The sequence below is a fragment of the Danio rerio genome, chromosome 5, assembly GCF_052040795.2.
Source record: "Danio rerio strain M-AB ecotype USA chromosome 5, GRCz13ab, whole genome shotgun sequence".
NCBI lineage: Eukaryota > Metazoa > Chordata > Actinopteri > Cypriniformes > Danionidae > Danio > Danio rerio.
Genome location: NC_141025.1, coordinates 60,896,247 through 60,915,378, shown reverse-complemented (window position 1 = coordinate 60,915,378; position 19,132 = coordinate 60,896,247). Strand labels below are relative to the sequence as shown.

Genomic DNA, 19,132 nt, shown 5'->3' with positions numbered 1-19,132 from the left:
TCTTGAGAAGGCCTTTAATTTCATACAGATCACCATGTTAATTACTTAAACCCATCCCTAAAGCCAATCACTAATGATTTTAAAAGCAAATGTAAAATAAAGACCATCACAGTATACAGTATCTGGATTTTACATGGAAATTATATCTTTATTGTGGAACTGTGCTTCACCAGACAATAATCCTGTGAGAATACTTAATTCTGATTTGTCAGTCTCAACATTCCACTTGACTGACAAAATTCTTGTTGCCTTTCCAAGATTTAGGAACAACAAATGATAACTTGACTTGGCTTATATGAATGGCGAAGGCCTCTAGATTAAACTTATTTTACTAAAATAAAATATGTTCATGCTTTGATTTTTAATTATTTAATTAGGACAGTAAGGTCTGGCTTTGCTTAGACAAAGGTCTTGTCACTTAACAAAAATAATGTACAGTATAAAATATTAAGTCATGGTGCAGTGGAATTGAGTATGACTCTCATAACCTTGGAGGACTGCATCCATACATCTCTGCAATGACTCAAAGAACTTATTAATAAAGTCATCTGGAATGGCAAAGAAAGTGTTCTTGCAGGACTCCCAGAGTTCATCAAGATTCTTTGGATTCATCTTCAATGCCACCTTCATCTTACCCCAGACATGCTCAATAATGTTTATTCTGGTGACTGGACTGGCCAATCCTGGAGCACCTTGACTTTCTTTGATTTCAGGAACTTTGATGTGGAGGCTGAGTTATAAAAAGTGCTATGCCGCAGAAGAATTTGCCCTCTCCTGTGGTTTGTAATCTAATGAGCAGCACAAATGTCCTAATACCTCAAGCTGTTGATGGTGCCATCCACTCTGCAGATTTCTTACACACCCCTATACTGAACGTAACCCCAAACCATGATTTTCCCTTCACCAAACTGATTTCAGTGATAATCTTGGGCCCATGCGGGTTCCAAAATGTCTTCTTTGGTATTTGGGATGATTGGGATGCAGTTCAGCAGATGACTCATAGGAAAACTCGACCTTCTGCCATTTTTTAAAAGATCAACTAGACTACAAGTTATTATTTGTTACTCTTACAATTGGAATCAATGACAGGACTTTTGTCAGGTAGTGTATGCTATTGCCAGATAACAACTGTCCGGGAATCATCCTGACCATCAGTGAATAGGTTGTATGTTTGTTTGTAATGCTGCTGTATAATGCATGCTCCTTCAACTGTTTTGAATGCTTTGCATTCAATTTAATAATTAAAGACAAATAATTGATAACTGCCTAGATCTACTTCATCCCTTACATAGCCCTAGAAACAGTCAAAGATTTTTCAATCAATATTTAAGCATGCAGTAGACCAGATTATCATGTAAAAATATATATATATTTGAACTCGTAAGCTAACAACCCAGGCTCATTGTGGATTGTACAGCTGTATACACTTCTGGAGAGCACTAAATACAACGCAGGAGGTACTTTTGTGTAATTTTCACGAATCAACCTGAGGTTGCTGTGTATGCTTTTTCAGATCTCAAAATTCTCTAGCAAGTGCCATTCGCACCTGTTGTTCTTCTGTAAATCCATAAGAGGCTGATGTCAACTGACTATCCAACCGACCGAAGGATCCCCCCACCTATTCAATCGATAGTGTTTTCAAAAGCATTGATTAGCCTGCCCACCACCTTCCCTAAACCCAACTGACAGCATTTTCAAAAGCAATCAATAAAAAGAAAAGTCTTTGCGGCTGCCTTATTTTTATCATGTTTCAGATCTTACAGCACTCTCACTCTGGTATTTTAATTTATTTTTTGCTTTTTGTTTTACCAGCTTTCTTATTATTGGCCAGACTCAAAAAGAAATGTAGACTCGGTTACATATTCACAATGAGCCTTTGTTGCAAGCTAACCAACTTCACTATTATAAACACCCTATATCATATTAAATAATTGAATAATGGCATGTCTGCTGCTGGGAAACAAGACAAACTGAAATGTGAAAGAAAGCAGAGAGTTTAAACAGCTCGTTTAGACTTTAGAAAGATCCTTTTTTACAGCATTTGACTGCAGATCTAATGTGTTGTGAATGATGGTTTTAAAGGACATTGTCAAAACAATCTCATGCACAATAGCAGGATTGTGTCTGTTTACTGACAAGCCTCAAAGGACCCACTCCATAAAAACAGACTTTTTCACAAAGAGGGAATGGGGCTTGAAAGTAATTATTTTTTTCACATATATTTGCTTTTTTTTTCTTTTTTTTTCGAGAAAAAATATATTATTAATAATTCTAAGGGCAACATTTAAAAGAATCCATGCGATGACATGTATTAAGTCATATAAAATCACAATGAGGTTTTATTCGTAAATTATATTCTCCATTGTGAATGATGTATTGAGAGCATTTAACATAATGCCATGCCTTGATCTAATCTTCAGCACTATTCAAACAATATCTCAGCCAAAATTACATCAAAATATATATCAAGATTTATTACTTATATAAAAAATTTTGTAATGTCTGGCAGTAAATAAATTAATACAATAGCTTTGAATGAGAATATATAACCATCTAGGGGCAAATATTTGCAGCCTTTCATCAAACGGTGATCATCATGTTAAAACGCATGGGAACATGGTGTAAGGAATGTCTTCTCTGTGGCTTAGAACAAATAATGACGCAGTCATTTATATCTCTTTAAGACATTATGAAGGACAGATAGGTTACTTGCAAAAGCAATGATGAATAGTGCTTGCACAATCAAACAATGGTTTCAGAAAGTTACACTAAATATGGTCATGACAGCTCCAACCATACATAAACAAAGCAGCCAGGTTATTAAATATGTGCAATGATAACTTCTTTCACAGATTTTACTGAGTAAACATTCCCAGTGAAATATACCAGATCAATGTATTCTACTACACTGTGCTCAACCTAGCACTAATTCCTAGTGAATTGAATATATATATATATATATATATATATATATATATATATATATATATATATATATATATATATATATATATATATATATACACACAAAAAGAGCTATGTTTATTCCCATACTGCATTCCCCACATAATTTTACTTTAAAAAATATTTAAGCTTGGATCTGTTATGTGTGTTATTTAAGCTGAGATCTGTTATTTGTGTTATGTTGCAATATTTGGGCTATAGCCAAAATGCATTGTACGATAAATTTTTCAAAAAATCATTCGAATTTTAAGAAATCTTTACTTAATGTTTCATTAAGACTTTTCAGACTGTAGATATTTCAAGACTCAATTTTGCATCAGTAATATGATTGCTAAAAGAACAATGAAGATTTTAAAAGTTTAACCAAATATTGCTATATCTCAGCAGACCATACATTTAACGAAAAGATTATTTATTAAGCTTTCAGGTGCTGTATAAATTTTAATTAAAATAAAGACATTTATGACTGGTTTTGTGGTCCAGGGTCACTCATTTTGCAGTGGAGCATTTGTAAGTTTTAGGGCTCTATTTTAACAATGTAGATGCAAAGTCTAAAGCGCCTGGCGCAAAAGCAAAAGGACATGTCCCAATCCACTTTTGCTATTTTAAGGACAGATAAATATGGCGCATGGTCTAACAGGGTTGTACTCATTCTCTTAATAAGAGTTATGAGTGTGTTTTTATCATAATGTGCATTAAACCAATCTGAGTCTCATTTCACATACCCTTTAGGAGTCATGACGCATTCGCTATTTACATGATGGACTTTGTAAATGGAAGAACCGAACGATTCACTAGCAAGAAAACCATCTGCAGTGTTAGAGTAAAGAATGAGTCTGCTCTATTCAGCCCCTTTACTTTAGCTTTACTTTAGTTTTACTCTTTACTTCACTCCTTTACTTTTGTAGAGTACGGAAACAGTGTTGCACGCACTCCACTGAAGACATTCTTTTACATATTTAATTTTGTTTGGGCAAAGATTTGTTTTGAAACTATTTTTAAATTCAGTTCTAATTTCCATCCAACAAAAAAAATCAACAAAAATAATGAAGTGTGGTCAATGAAACGAGTTGGACTTTTTAGTTGGTCAATGGCGCGGTCTATTTCAGTTCTTCAAAATAGCAAAGTGCAAACATTGCACCTTAACAGACCTCCTTTTTAGACCGGAATGCCCACGAGTTCACAAAGTGGTGCAAATGGATTTGCTATTTAAACAACGTGGTGCAAAACGTGAAAATTAGGGTTGCGCTGGTCTAAAAATAGCAACAAATCATGCCAAACACGCCTTATTGCGCTAGAAATAAAAGAAATTGTAATGCATTTTTTAATTATCAAGATCATTAATCTCACATTTTTGGAGCCCTCTGTTAATTTATTTACTTTATATTTATTATTATCTTTTACAGACCTGTAATGGCGTACTTTCAGCAGACATTGACGTGAAGCCCACTATGTCACTGAAATAGATGGTGACGCTGTCAAATGCTTCTGCTTGTACGGTCTCCCCTCGCTTGAGCTGCTCCGCCACTGAACTGTCAGGAGAATTAGGTTACAATGAAGTGAACCATGAAGTTATTTTCCATACACATGTCCAAAAACAATAGCAGGCATGCAAGCAGTGGCAGAACAATCACTTTAATAATTCACGGTAGAAATAAAAAAAAATACATATAATTTCATACATTATCTGAAAAAAACATTAAGTTATAAACAAATCCAACATGGTTTACATCATGCTAAAATATGAGAACTTTGACTTGCTGAGATTCTCAGCATTTCTTTTAATAATTAAAAACAAGATCGCTCTTGAGATCAATTAGTGATAATTCAGTTAATTAAAGAGTGAAATAGCTTGGTTAAACCCCATCTATATTCTATAATTTGTCAGCTTGTCAGCTTCATCTTAAGCTGAATTTAAAAGTTCTCACTGCTTGCATAATCCTCTCGGAAACAGACTACGCTCAATGCTAATAATTAGCCATTTTTAGATCAAACAGAAAATATAGCTCTATACATTCTATCACACGCAAGTTAGCTAGAAATAAGAGATTTCTGAAGTAATTGCTTCCACAGTCCCTAATCAAACATTTGGAAACTTCATAGGAAACATTGCACAACATGATCTCTTACTGTGGAAGGATTTGGTAAAGAAGATTTTCAGCTTTTCGTTTTTCCTCGAGGTAGGCTTGTGTTCGCTCCTCTACCAAGTTCTCCAGGTTATTGGCATACTGTTCCATTCTGGACAACAAGTTATTGAGAATACTGGTGCTGCCTTCTCTGCAAAAAAGGGAGAGGGGGTGGGCGAGGGTTAACAATAATATAAGTAATAACTGTTAAAAATACAAATTTAAAAATACACATATATAAATTAGACACCTGCTACTATACATTTGATGCATTATTATGTTATGTTTTATATATATATATATATATGTTTGTGTGTGTGTGTGTGTGTGTGTGTGTGTGTGTGTGTGTGTGTGTGTGTGTGTGTGTGTGTGTGTGTGTGTGTGTGTGTGTGTGTGTGTGTGTTTAACAATCCGTTTACAGTAAACTAGTGAACTGAGATCAATTGTAAGTAACCCATGAAAAGACTAGGTGAATAAGAGACATTATGGCATATTGGTTATGAAAGCATGAGAATTTTACTGAAAATGGGTAACAGGAAGATGTGCTGAGATCTGTAGTCCTCTATAATGCAGTGTTCTTCTGAGGGTGTTATGGCATAGATGAACCTTATGATGCTGTAAAAGGCAGCACTTATGATGAAATGTGGTCGATTCTGGCTGATTCATGTACTGCTGGTGTGTGGTTTGCTGAATCATATTGTTCTATTTAGGGGTCAGATCTCACTCCTACATACAGCACACCCATACAGACCTGCTTGAATGCATTCATCTAGAGCCACACTCTTCATGCAAATACATATAAATGATGACAATGACTGCGAATGTAATCATTTTTAAAAGCAAATATAATTTTAAGATTTATGAACTTAACATTATAGTATTGCAAAACTATTGATATATTTAACATTTTAAATGTAGCAAGATCTATTTATTATTATTCTATAATTTTCTATTTAATCATTCATTTATTTTTCTTCGGTTCAGGGGTCGCCTCACTGCCAATTTTAAATGATTATTTATTTACATAAAATACAATGGTGATCCTGTTTAAGATGATGATAAGGAAGAAGATAGTGATGTAAAATGAACAAACAAAAAAAATTAAAAAGTCAAAGACTTATCTCTAATGTGATCCTCTATGAGATAAGCACAGGAGCAAGAAGCTAACTACAAAGAACAACAATCATGCATAGCATTATGACCACCCTTAGCCAAAAGCAATGACTGCGTCAAAGGTGCAGTTTACAGTATATATATTTAATTATATATATATATATATATAGTTTCAGCTTGGCGCAAGAGTCATTTTGACGTTTTGCGCCACACTATTTAAATAGCAAATGTATTTGCGCTCATATATAGTCTAAAAAAAGAGGCGCTTTGAGGCGCATTGCTGGCGCATTGCTATTTTGAGAAGCTATAATAGTCTGTTCTATAGACCTAAACAAAGCCGGTCTATTGTCCAGCGCAGAGCGCGTTAGTTGTGCGCCTCGCTTACACACTGCTTAATACACACAAGATGCGCAAATATCCTTACATATAAAAAATAACTAAAATATTAAAGATATATATAAGATATAAATATAAATTAATAAATTTAACAAAACATATTATTTTCTAGCCTACATGAATATAAAAACCATATATTTTAATGCCTTCTTCATTTTCTTGTCAGCTTAGTCCCCTTTTATTAATCCAAGGTCGCCACAGCGGAATGAGCCGCCAACTTATCCAGCAAGTTTTTACGCAGCGGATGCCCTTTTAGCCGCAACCCATCTCTGGGAAACATCCACACACACACACTACGGACAATTTAGCCTACCCAATTCACCTGTACCGCATGTCTTTGGACTGTGGGGGAAACCGAAGCAACCGGAGGAAACCCACGCAAAGGCTGGGAGAACATGTAAACTCCTCACAGAAATGCCAACTGGTGACCAGTGACCCAGCAACCTTCTTGCTGTGAGGCAACAGCACTACCTACTGCGCCACTGCCTCGCTCCCATGGCAATTTGCTTTTGTATAATGCTATCATTATTAGTGGTATTATTTATTACATCCATATTTATATTTGTTTTATTAGAAACCAGCTTAGATTTGCCCACCTGTCAGGACATAGACCATATGGGGCACAGCATGTGTATTTGGATATAACTCACTTTTTTTAACACTTATTACACACTTGTTATTATTGTTCATTTATTCGTTTGCTGGAAATTAGAACTTAATTTAGAAATAGTTTTGAAACAAATCTTTGTGCTTAACAAACTAAATTAATTATTTGTAGGCTAATTGATTTCTAAATCACTATGCTAAAGTACGCTAGTACGCTAAATTCTGTACGCTAGTACGCTAAATTCTGTGCGTGCAAGGTTTTCCTATCCACAAGAGCGAAATTGAAAGTAGATAATGATGTGGCCTTATCTCTCATTCTCGCGCTGCAGATGCTCTGTTTCCCTCTAGTGAAGCGTTCAGTTTTTCCACTTACAAAGTTGCCATATAAATAGCAAATGCACCATGGCGCGACGCAAGTGACTCTTAAAAGGAATGGGAGATGAGACTCTGATTTGTTAATTGCTATTTGCTTACGCACTGCAGAATATGGTCAATAGAAACAATAAAATAGATAGCTGGAATGAGTCAAATGGTTTAATGCACAGGTAGTACTAGTCATCAGCATTTTGTGCTGCTCTCACTGACACGCGCACATCACTTTAACAGATCGAAGATTTTGCTGTGCACGCATTTATAGCTGTCAACACTGTGACTTTTAATAATGTAATAGCTTCAGATACTAAGAGAGATACACAGACAAAGCCAGGTAATACATACCAGCAACTTGTATCGCTCTCTTTCTCTCTCAATATCTAAATAAATAAATTGTATATTAAATTGCTATTGAAGGGGGACTTTTTAAAACCTGATACAGACAATGAATCTGATTTTAGCTTTTTCCTAATCACTAACAATTCTTCACCATGATGCATTTATGTAATGAAATCTGGGCTTTAAGGTTATTTTTTCCATAAGGCATATGAGCTACTTTAGAGGACCTTTATCAACGCCTGTCAAATCTGACTTAAGTGCCCCTGTGGGGAATTAAACATGGAGCTTTCACTCACATCAATATAGACTGTTTATCAATGAGCTGTCAGGGACCAGGACGGATGCAGCATTCAGTTTAAAGATACAACACTGCCTCTATTTCATTAAGTAAGCACAATCTGGGCTTTGTTTATCTTTATGTAATAAAGCATTATGCAAGAGTTAATTATGAATAGATTTCTGAAATTCTCATTTGTGTTTAATAGTTTATCATACAACAATGAATCATTTCAATTGGGCTTTTAGGACTATATTTTAAAGATCTAGGTACAAAGTCTAAAGCACATAGTGCAAACGCTTTAAGGGCGAGTTTAAATCTACTTTTGCTATTTTTGCTATTTTCATCTTCCATTCCCTTTAAAAGTCATGAAGCATTTGCTATTTATATGGCAGACTTTGTGGAAAAACTGAATGCTTTACTAGCGAGAAAACAGTTAAAGCATCTGCAGGGCAAGGATGAAGAACAAACCTCCTCCATTCAACCTCTTTTCTTTCACTTTCTCTCTTTCGTGAATAAGGAAACAGTGTTGTACACACTCTACTGAAGATTAACCCACATAACTATTTTCTTTTGTTAAGCGCAAAGATTTGTTTCAAAACTATTTCTAAATTCAGTTCTAATTTCCAGCAATTGAATAAATGAACGAAGTGTGGTCAAACAACTCAGTTACTGTATATCCAAACACAGGTGCTATGCCCCATATGGTCCAAAACCTGACAGATGGACAAGTCTAAGCTTGTTTTTAATAAAACAAATATAAATATGCATTTAATAAATTATACTAATAATGATAACATTATACAAATGCAAATTGTTATGAATAAACTGAAAAAAAGGAGATGAAGAAGGCACAGAGGCATTGGTTTTAAAATTTATGTAGAAAATTATAATTTTTGTAATATTTCAATATTTTAATCCTTTATTTTTTTATTTGTAAAGATATTTGTGTATTGCTGTACATCATGTGAGTATTAAGCATTGTGTAAGCATTTAAGGCTATTTTAGTTCTTCAAAATAGCAATGCGCCAACAACATACCTCTTTTCTAGACCGACACACAAAGCGGTGCAAATGGATTTGCTATTTAAACAACTTGATTCAAAGTAGAAAAATTACTGTTGCGCTGGTATGAAAATAGCAACACATTGTGGCAAACACATCTTGTGTCTTATTGCACCAGGTGTATGATAGGGCCCTGTTAGTGTTAGTTATTTGTTGTAATTGATGATGTATTTATTTTAGTGATGCAATGCAGGGTTGGAAATGAACAAAGACTTGAAGTAATATTGCCATTTAAAAGAAAAAACACCCCCTAATTCAAGACAGCAGGGTAAAAATGCCCATGCAGAAAAAAAATTTGTATTACAGCCAGGGGCGGGTTTAACTAATAAACAAGGTAAGCGGCCGCTTAGGGCCCTGGGAAATCTGACGACCCCGAAATAAATAACTAGAAGTGTAAATGATACCTCTACAATATATGCAACATAATTCCTCTATCATATTTTGTATGGTGAGTGTCTAAAAATGTCAAATTAAATGTAATTATTACATCTGTGCAAATGTGTCCCCCACCTTTAATCATGGAGCAGTCGAGCTGTCAAATCAGTAAACATTTAGTTTTAAAAACAAAATAGTTCATTCATAATTTTGAGAAACCAATCGTTTCAAAATCATTTTTACAAAATGCTTTACATGTTATTATTATTTTGCATTAAGATAGAAATGTAGAAATCAGAAAATCAAATCAGTAAATCAGTAAGTCGGCCCATTACAGCTTCTTCTATTGAATATAAGTGAAAACTTATGATTAGTCACATTGTGCCATTACATTTAAACACATTTACAATTATAACAATCGTACAAATTCTGTTGAGCTCATAAATGCAGTTGGCAATTAGTGATTTTAGTTAGTTTCTCGTAAAAATAGTGAGCTTGTTTTTTAAATAAAGTGTTGTATTTCATGCTAATGTGCTAAAAAGTGTGTTTCATGCAACAAAAAAAATGTAAAATTTTGATTCTCTAACCTTTAAAACACTTTAAAATAAGGTTTTTATTAGTTAATGCTCATTAATGTATTTACTAACATGAAGTACACTATTGTTGTCTATTGGAAGGAATGCGTCAATAGAGCCGCCATTTTAGTACAGGGTATCGCTCCTTTGAAATGACTATGGGACCAAGGTGCAGTGGCAGACTGGCTATCCGGAGCCAGAGATATATACACATGTATACATATATCTATGATTGGAGATCAGTATGTAAATATTTTTTTGTTATTACGAAAATGATCATTTTACATCACTTTTCTATATCGATGGACAAGTGATTGCATGGGCATTGCTGACAAAAAGCATGTGTTTGTGTGCATGGAAATGTATTATCCTCTCTACCTATTAAATTTAATCTGTGTCCTGAAACACACACCCTCTCCTGCTTTTTTAATTCTAACGCAGGAAGCATTTCATTTGTGAATGAATCTTCGCGTTATGAACAACTCGTGTGAACCATTATCCCTGCATCTCAATGTGCACATCCACCTTCCACAGGGGAATGAACTGCCAACTTATCTAGCATGTTTTTACGCAGCGGATGCCCTTCCAGCCACAACCCATTTCTGGGAAATATCTACACACACACACACACACACACACACACACACACACACACACACTCATACACTATGGACAATTTAGCCTACTCAATTCACCTGTACCACATGTCTTTGGACTGTGGGGGAAACCGGAGCACCCGGAGGAAATCCACACAAACGCAGGGAGAACATGCAAACTTCACACAGAAATGCCAACTGAGCCAGGGTTCGAACCAGCGACCCAACAACCTTTTTGCTGTGAGGCGACAGCACTACCTACTGCGCCACTGCATCACCTTTATTATTTGTTCATGTTAGTAAGTGTATTAACTAATACAACCTTATTGTAAAGTGCTACGAAAAAATCTTAGCTTGTATTCTCTGTGTAGCCAGAATATGGTAATACCTCTTACGTGTTCTGTTAATCATCATCAGTAACCATTACCACAATATAAAGAATATAATCTATATTAATGATTTTGTGTTCAATGACTGTTAATCTGTTAATTCATGATGCTTACTTTAGCATCAATAAATGTCAGTTAAAACAAACATTGTTGGTCTTTTAGATATAGAACATGTTCCATAATTTCAATAAAGATGTTGATATCCATCATTTAAACATCTGCAGAACTTTCAACAATCAGAATAATCTTATCTTAAAAATGTAAATAAAAGCAAGACTAAAAACTGATGCTCCCAAAACCTTTGTGAACAGAAAATGTAAGTGTATGTGCAATTACTTGTTATGGTGTGCTTTGTTTTCATTTCTTTAAAAGGTGTGCAGTAATTACTGCCTGCCAGGGCTTAAATGTCAGCAAGGGATCTGCTAAAGGCATAAATGCCCACAAATATATATTCACTATGGCATGAAGGATGAATGAGTAAATGAATCCACATATCAAAGGAGAATTTGAAAATGCTCTGCGCCTTCACAAACAGCATAAATGAATCAGCATAATGCATCTTAACAGAGCTGAATGCTGTCAAAGTAATTATCACTTGCCCAATGCAGCCATTTGGTGCTTTGTCAATAAAGTTTCTGGGTTAATTAACCCACACTGAACTGAACTACTCTGAACTGAAATTTTGAAAACTGAACTGACAGTTTCAATTTACTATAATCTTCTATGTTAAGCTGCTTTGACACAATCTACATTGTAAAAGCGCTAGAGAAATAAAGATGAAATAAAGTTTCCAATCAATTTTAAGACTTGCTTATTCAAGCATGCTATCAATTTTTTTTTCTAAATAAACAAATAATTACTTCAAAAAGCATATCTTGTTAGTATTCACTTTTTGTCAGTTATGTCTTGAATGAACATGAACAGAAAATGCATGCTTTTGACTGCTGAACAAAATGTACACATTCATTCTTAAAGTGACAGTAGCCTATACCTATAATATATAAGTCATTCATTCATTCATTCATTTTCCTTCGGCTTATTCTCTATTTTAGAGGTCATCACAGTAAAATGAACGATTAACTATTCCAGCATATAATTGCCCTTTTAGTTGCAACCCAATATTGGGAAACACCCAAAACCACTCATTCACACACACACACTCATACACTAGGGACAGTTTCGTTTATTCAATTTACCCCCAGCAGGCACAGGATGTCAACATGACATCAGTTTCACGTTGTGCCCCAAACGTGTGTTTGCTTTCCATCGCAACCTAAAAGCAACAAAATATCAACGTCTAATGATGTTACAGCTTGACTTTGTTTGGACGTTACCAATATGAAATCTACCAGACGTTGGATTTTGGTTGCCATACCTGATGAATAAATGTCAGTATATGACGTCACTATGACGTTGGTTTAGGATGTTGGCTTGACAGTGGATTTGGTCACTTTCTGACAAAACCTAAAATCCACGTTATCAACTAATTAAACACCAAAAGACAAACAAACAGCTCACTTCTGAATCACTTTTGTACCATTACAAATTTTCTGTATTAATTCATATGGAAAACACCAGTGTTTTATTTTAGATTTGACTATTAAAATACTATTCAATTTCCCTTCTGTAGCATGTAAAGTCCTAGCTACAGCTTTTCTATGCATTAAAAATAGCACAAATATTTTTCATTTAATTAAAATGACTTAAAATTGTAAAAAAAAAATTTAATTAAAATTTTTGAAAATCTGTTTCGTAAACTTTTTTGCATACTATAATACACTAATAAAATGACTATATTTTATAGACTTGTTGGACAAACTATTAAAAGGCACAAATGTAAATATAATCAGTTTAAGTGCTTACTTGTTAAATTTTGCAATGAAGACCTTAATATGGCTGAAGTCGGGTCTTTCTGCAGGATCTTCAGACCAACAGCCTTCCATTAAGATGGTCAGCTCTTCACAGTGCCGGCTGTTGTCTGTAGTGGGCCTAAAGTATGGTTTCTGGCCATTCCGCACCTTCTGAATTATCTCTGTAAAAAAAAAATAGACAAACAATGAAATTAATTCCCGTCAGTGGAGAACACAATTATTTCAATACATTTATTTTTGAGCTTTCACCTTTGGGACTAAGATCCATTCCTTCAACATAAAACGGCCCGTTCCGGAGTGCTATCTCTTGTAGTATTATCCCAAAACTGTACACATCTCCTTTCTGGGTCCCTTGGGGTGGATGCCTATCATATATCAGCAACTCTGGAGCTGTCCAAAGCTTTTCTGGAAAAAAAAAATGGTTTGGTAGGCAGAACTTTATAAGCAATGGTCAATGTTTAGTTGAAGATTTCACCTTAAAACATATAATTTCAAAAGATTCTTACTTGCATACAGCGCATGTGAGTCTTCATTTTCACAAGACGAACGGAAGCTTGCCAGACCATAATCTGTGATTTTCAAAACGAAGCGGCTATCCACCACACAATTAGATGATTTCAGATTGCCATGGGAGCCAATGTAACTGTTGTGTAGATAATTCATTCCCTGGCAGCACAGACATTAAACAGAACATTATGTCTTTCCCCACATTTTATATGGCAAATGGTGCAGTTTATACATGGACCACTGAAAAGTATTATACTGGAGTGCATAATGGTTTCACGAAGAGTCATGAATCGACAAATGTTAAACATTTAAGTAAAGAGAACTGAATAATGATATACTGACTTTAAAACAACCTCTATTGCAGGGGAAGGGAACCTATGGCTCTGGAACCACATGTCGCTCTTTGACCAAAAAAATGTGGCTCTCCAGCTGACTCTCTTCAATCATATTTTTTAAGTTTAAAAATACAAGACAATTACAATTTCTTTTTATTGTTTTTTTTTTTTTTTGCAAGAAAATGAAAAAGAATTCAGTTTACAACAGGACTTTTAACCAATGCATGTGTGCGGTGCTGTGGATTAACTTGAATCGCGACACTAAGGCCGTACTCACATTAGGTACAGTTGCCTCAAACCGGGCCAAACCACGCTTGTCCCCCCTCCCGTCTCCCCCGACGGCCCGCACTCACACCACAATTGGGCCTTGGCATGCTTATGTCATCAATGCTGTGCTGTTCAGTGAGAAGCAATCTCACTCGGCAGCACAGAGGAGATTTCTCGAGTTATATCGTATCAGTCGTTTGATATGCAGTGACATGCAGTCAAATATTTCGCCAAACAGTCCTTAGGGATGCAGTGACACGCAGTCAGATATTTCGCCGAACATAGTGTGCATAGTGTGAGTAGGCCCTAATAAACATATCTAAACATGTCTTTTCCATGATGTCAGTACATAAAATTTTACTCTTTATTTTGCAAGAAATTACTATTCAGCTTAAAATACAATTTAGGTTACCAAGTTAGGTTACAAGGTACATAATTAGACAGTATATATATATATATATATATATATATATATATATATATATATATATATATATATATATATATATACAGTGGAGCTGGAAAGTATTCATAGCGCTTCCCTTTCTCCACATTTTTCTTTGTTACAACCTTAATCCACAATTTTGATCCTCAAAATTCTACACACAATACCCCATATAATGACAATGTGAAAAACATTTTTTTTTTAAATTGTTAAATATTTATTTCAATAAAAAACCTGAAAAATCACATGTACATATTTACAGCCTTTGCAGTGAAGCTCTAAATTGAGCTCAGGTACATTCTCTTTCCACTGATCATTCTTGAGATGTTTAAGCAGCTTAATTGGAGTTCACCTGTGGTAAATTTAGTTGATTGGACATGATTTGAAAAGGCATACACCAGTCTATGTAAGGTCCCAGGGTTGACAGTGCATGTCCATGCACAAACCAAGCATGAATACAAAGGAATTGTCTGTAGACCACAGTGACAGGATTGTCTAGAGGCACAAGCCTGGGGAAGGTTACAAAAAAAATTCTGTTTTGAGTGAATGTCAGGCATTAGGTTTGGAGAAAACCAGGCATTGCTTATCACCAGGCTGTTACCATGGTGGTGGCAGCATCATGCTGTGGGTTGTTTTTTAGCAGCAGGAACTGGAAGACTAGTCAGGATAGAGGAAAAAGTGCAATGTCAAAAATATAAGTGGAGTGGCTTCACAGCAACTCTGTTAATGTGCTTGAATGGCCAAGCCAGAGTCCAGACCTAAATTCTATTGAACATCTCTGGAGAGATTTAAAGATTACTGTATACTATCGCTTTGCATCCAACCTGATAGAGCTTAAGAGGTACTTAAGAGGTATCACACATAAGCATACCTTTTAAACTTGACAAAAACTCTCGACAGCCTTTACTGTCTGCTGTGTCTTTAATGTGGTGTAAATATTATCAAGTGTAATTGAAACATCAAGGAGGATGCAGCAAAGAAAAGTCTCTTATAAATTAAAGACTTTATTATTTTATACAACAGCTTTACATTTAAAAAGGGTAACATAAGTGTGATCATAACCAAAAAGACCCGTATAGCCTATAAGGCTATATGTTTTCTTTCCCTTATTTATTCATTTGTTTGGCGCATGTACTCATGTGCGATAGGAAAGCTAGTGTAATGACGGCATGCCATATTATACAGACTCTGGCAAAGTCTGCCTCTCCTTTTACTCTGCCCCGAAGCCCCAGCTGGCTTTTTTTGGCCCAAGGTATTCAGCGGGCCGAAATAGGCCAACCGCTGGCCCTGAGAAAAGCCCCGCTTTGGCCCGATCAGGCCCCTGAAGTGAAAGTGGAAACGCAACTGGCCTTGGCTCACCCTGGCTCGCTCCCTTTAGACACGATAGTGGAAACGTGGCAAATGATGCCAAAGGTGCATCAAAAAAGTATTGAGCAAAGGCTTTGAATGCTTATGTACATGGGATTTTTCAGGTTTTTTATTTAAATTTTTATTTTTTTTCACATTGTCGTTATGGGGTATTGTGTGTAGAATTTTGAGGAAATCAATGAATTTAACCCATTTTTGGAATATGGCTGTAACATAAAAATGTGGAAAAAGTGAAGTGAATACTTCTATATATAACTATATATATATATATGTTACAGGGATAATAATATTGACTATTGACCTAGCAGTTTATTCCAGCCAAGAAATATAATAGGAAATACTGTGGTAAAATCCCTTTCCCGATCATAAATTAAGATATATGTGAAACATGTTTATAAATTAATCATTCTTTTGGGTAAGACTACACATTGCATTGCAACTACATGCCAGTTACTTCTCATTTGACTATAAGCAGACTGTCTGCTTAATATCTGCTGATTCTGCCTCTTCAACAGACATTTAACAGACTATAAGAAACTTTGCAAGTACATTTCAATTTGCACTAACCCTAACCCCAACCTAACTGTCAACTTATTATCTATTGAGAATTAGTTGGCATGTAGATGCAGTCTAACTTAAATTCAACAATATGTGTTAAAGGGACCATCAAATTAAAGTGATTCCTCCTTTTGTCTAAAAATCTTGCCTGTAAATTTGATTGTGTTTTTCATCAGAGCACCACATACGAGTGAACTTTTTACCAACATTTCTTAATTAAACTACTATAGAAAGAGTTGGTTGCCTGGTTAAGGTTACAAATGAGTGTACATGTTATTGATTTTCTGAGTTGGATGTGTATTGTCAGGACAACAAGACAACCTTGTCCAAACATTGATGTTAGTCATGTAAGTTTTGGGCCATACAAAATTCGGGTGACAAAAGAAAATGGGAGAAATATGATGTAAAATATAAGAGACTTCCAGGAAAAAAGAGTGTGTTGACAGGTATATATTGAACAGCAACTTATTTGTTACAATACCAATTTTATTAACTAATCAACTGAAGGGAATTATGTCTGTCAATAATAAAATTCAGGTGGCTGTAGTCTACAATTTTTTTTTCTGATAGACAAGTTCTATTCTAAAACAAACTATGGTTTTTACATATCAAAAAAGCAATGTGTGTTTAATTGTAATTTACTTTATTGTAGTTGCAGGCAAATTTTTAAGCAAAAAATGCTTTTATGAGTATAGGCACTCAAGTACCTTGACATTGAACAAAAGATTGCTTTAAATTAATGGAGGGAGAATTCAGAAAGAAATTATTTTTCAACATCTTTTCCACAAAAAAAAAAAAACAGTCATGTGCTAGTACATTTCCCTTTACTAATGGAGCTCCTATCTGAAACCAAATAATTAGCCCACACTTCAAGATTCTGCTTCCTGTCTGAATTTTAATGTATTAAAAGAGGCATGTTTTGTTTATAGGATGCATTAAAATAAAATAAAGTTTCAATATTAAAAATAAAAAGTGTATTAAAAGAGCTGAAACAAAAAAAGCTAAAGTGTGAGTGATATGACTAAACAGAGCTTATTCTGTACAGCATACACATTTCTAAATTTGTCCACAGTTTTTCTTACAAACCTTCACAATGTCATTGATCAGTGAGTATCGGAACATCCAGTCCAGGTTGATGCTCTCATTTTCAAGGATGTCCTGTGCAAGAAAAAAAATGAATGTCAACACTTAGAAGCATCTAAATACAAAGACTTTTTGTCCGATTTGTACATTCAAACAAGGGATAAGCACAACCAATAAATAAACAGAATAAAATGCACCACAACTACATTAGCAGTACAATTGTATTAATGACAAAACTAGATATTATATAGTAAGTAGTTAACATTAAAGATATTTTAAGCCGTTTACCTGTAGACTTCCCCGGGGGCAATATTCTGTCACAATGCAGATGTTTGGTGGATCGATGCAAGCGCCAATAAACCTTGTCAAATGGTTGAACTGCACATCTCTCATCTATACATATAACAACAAAAGGAGTTTCAAATTACAATATGGAGGATGCTTATAATTGGGTTTCTACATGTACAGAAAATCTCAATAAAATAAAATAGACAACATTTGGTCATCATGCATAACCTTTAAACTTTCTAAGAATGAGAGGAAAAGAAGGTAAGTCTCATTGATCCCTATCTGTCTGGCTCATTCCACTAATTCCACCACTAACCAGTGGTGTGCCTGAACTACTATAGTACGGTGTGTCATTCGGTAAATAAACTATGCAATGCCAAGGCAAGTCATTTACAACTTTTTGACATGATATGCAAAACACTGCAGAAATGTTGCATATATGTACAGTACAAATATAAATTAAAAACATTAACATACATGTTTTTTCCCAAGCTTTGGAAATGTAATAGATTTTCAATGTGAATCTAATTTCTTCATGAGCTATGGCTGTGTTCAAAACAGCATAAATGTAAAAGATCATTAAAACTGAACTGTAATTTATCTTTGTAGGCAAACTACATAATATGTGAGCAAGACAACTTTAATATTTTAAAGTCAATAATAAGAGAACAGTAAAGTGTTTGAAATGTATAAGAAATTAGGGGGGAATAACTCAGAATGGAACACAACCAGGAACTATGCTTGACCACAAATCTAGAGATGCGATTCCAACCACATAAGACTGCAAAGCTGTTTGCAAATATGTGTTAGAAACCCTGGATTAAGAAAACTTCAAATCACTGAACAATGCTCGTAATGAAGGAATTGAGATCTAACATTAGTTTTGGGAAATGCACTCCAAACCACTAAGCTCACTGTCTGAAAGGATAATTTAGACCAAGGGTGCTCAATCCTGTTCCTGGATATCTACCTTCCTGCAGATTTCAGTTATTACCCATATCAAACACACCTGAACCAACTAATTAGGACCTGAACACCACTTGATAATTACAGGCAGGTGTGTTTGATATGGGTAGCAACTGAAATCTGAAGGAAGGTAGATTTCCAGGAACAGGATTGAGCACCCCTGCTTTAGACTATTGCTTTACACTACATATCCCAAGCCATGCAACCCAAGATTCCCATCAAAGCTGAGCAGGTTAGAACTGGCCAAAAGTC

The 19,132-nt window shown here is 35.0% G+C and overlaps 1 protein-coding gene across 3 annotated transcripts in view; it reads right to left on the bottom strand.

Moving 5' to 3' along the window:
* The window catches only part of npr2 (natriuretic peptide receptor 2), a 74,957-nt gene that overhangs the window by 13,250 nt on the left and 42,575 nt on the right, over positions 1–19,132 (bottom strand). For all 3 annotated transcript variants that reach the window (XR_015491822.1, XR_015491820.1, XM_087254196.1), the window contains exons 11-17: positions 17,915–18,019; positions 17,630–17,701; positions 13,570–13,729; positions 13,313–13,468; positions 13,056–13,224; positions 5,095–5,241; positions 4,373–4,496 (exon numbers count right to left, since the gene is read on the bottom strand). Coding sequence is in view for 1 of the 3 variants with exons in the window: in XM_087254196.1 (XP_087110322.1) it covers positions 4,373–4,496; positions 5,095–5,241; positions 13,056–13,224; positions 13,313–13,468; positions 13,570–13,729; positions 17,630–17,701; positions 17,915–18,019 (933 nt within the window). In the remaining 2 variants the exon portion in view is untranslated. The remainder of the gene's footprint in view (positions 1–4,372; positions 4,497–5,094; positions 5,242–13,055; positions 13,225–13,312; positions 13,469–13,569; positions 13,730–17,629; positions 17,702–17,914; positions 18,020–19,132) is intronic.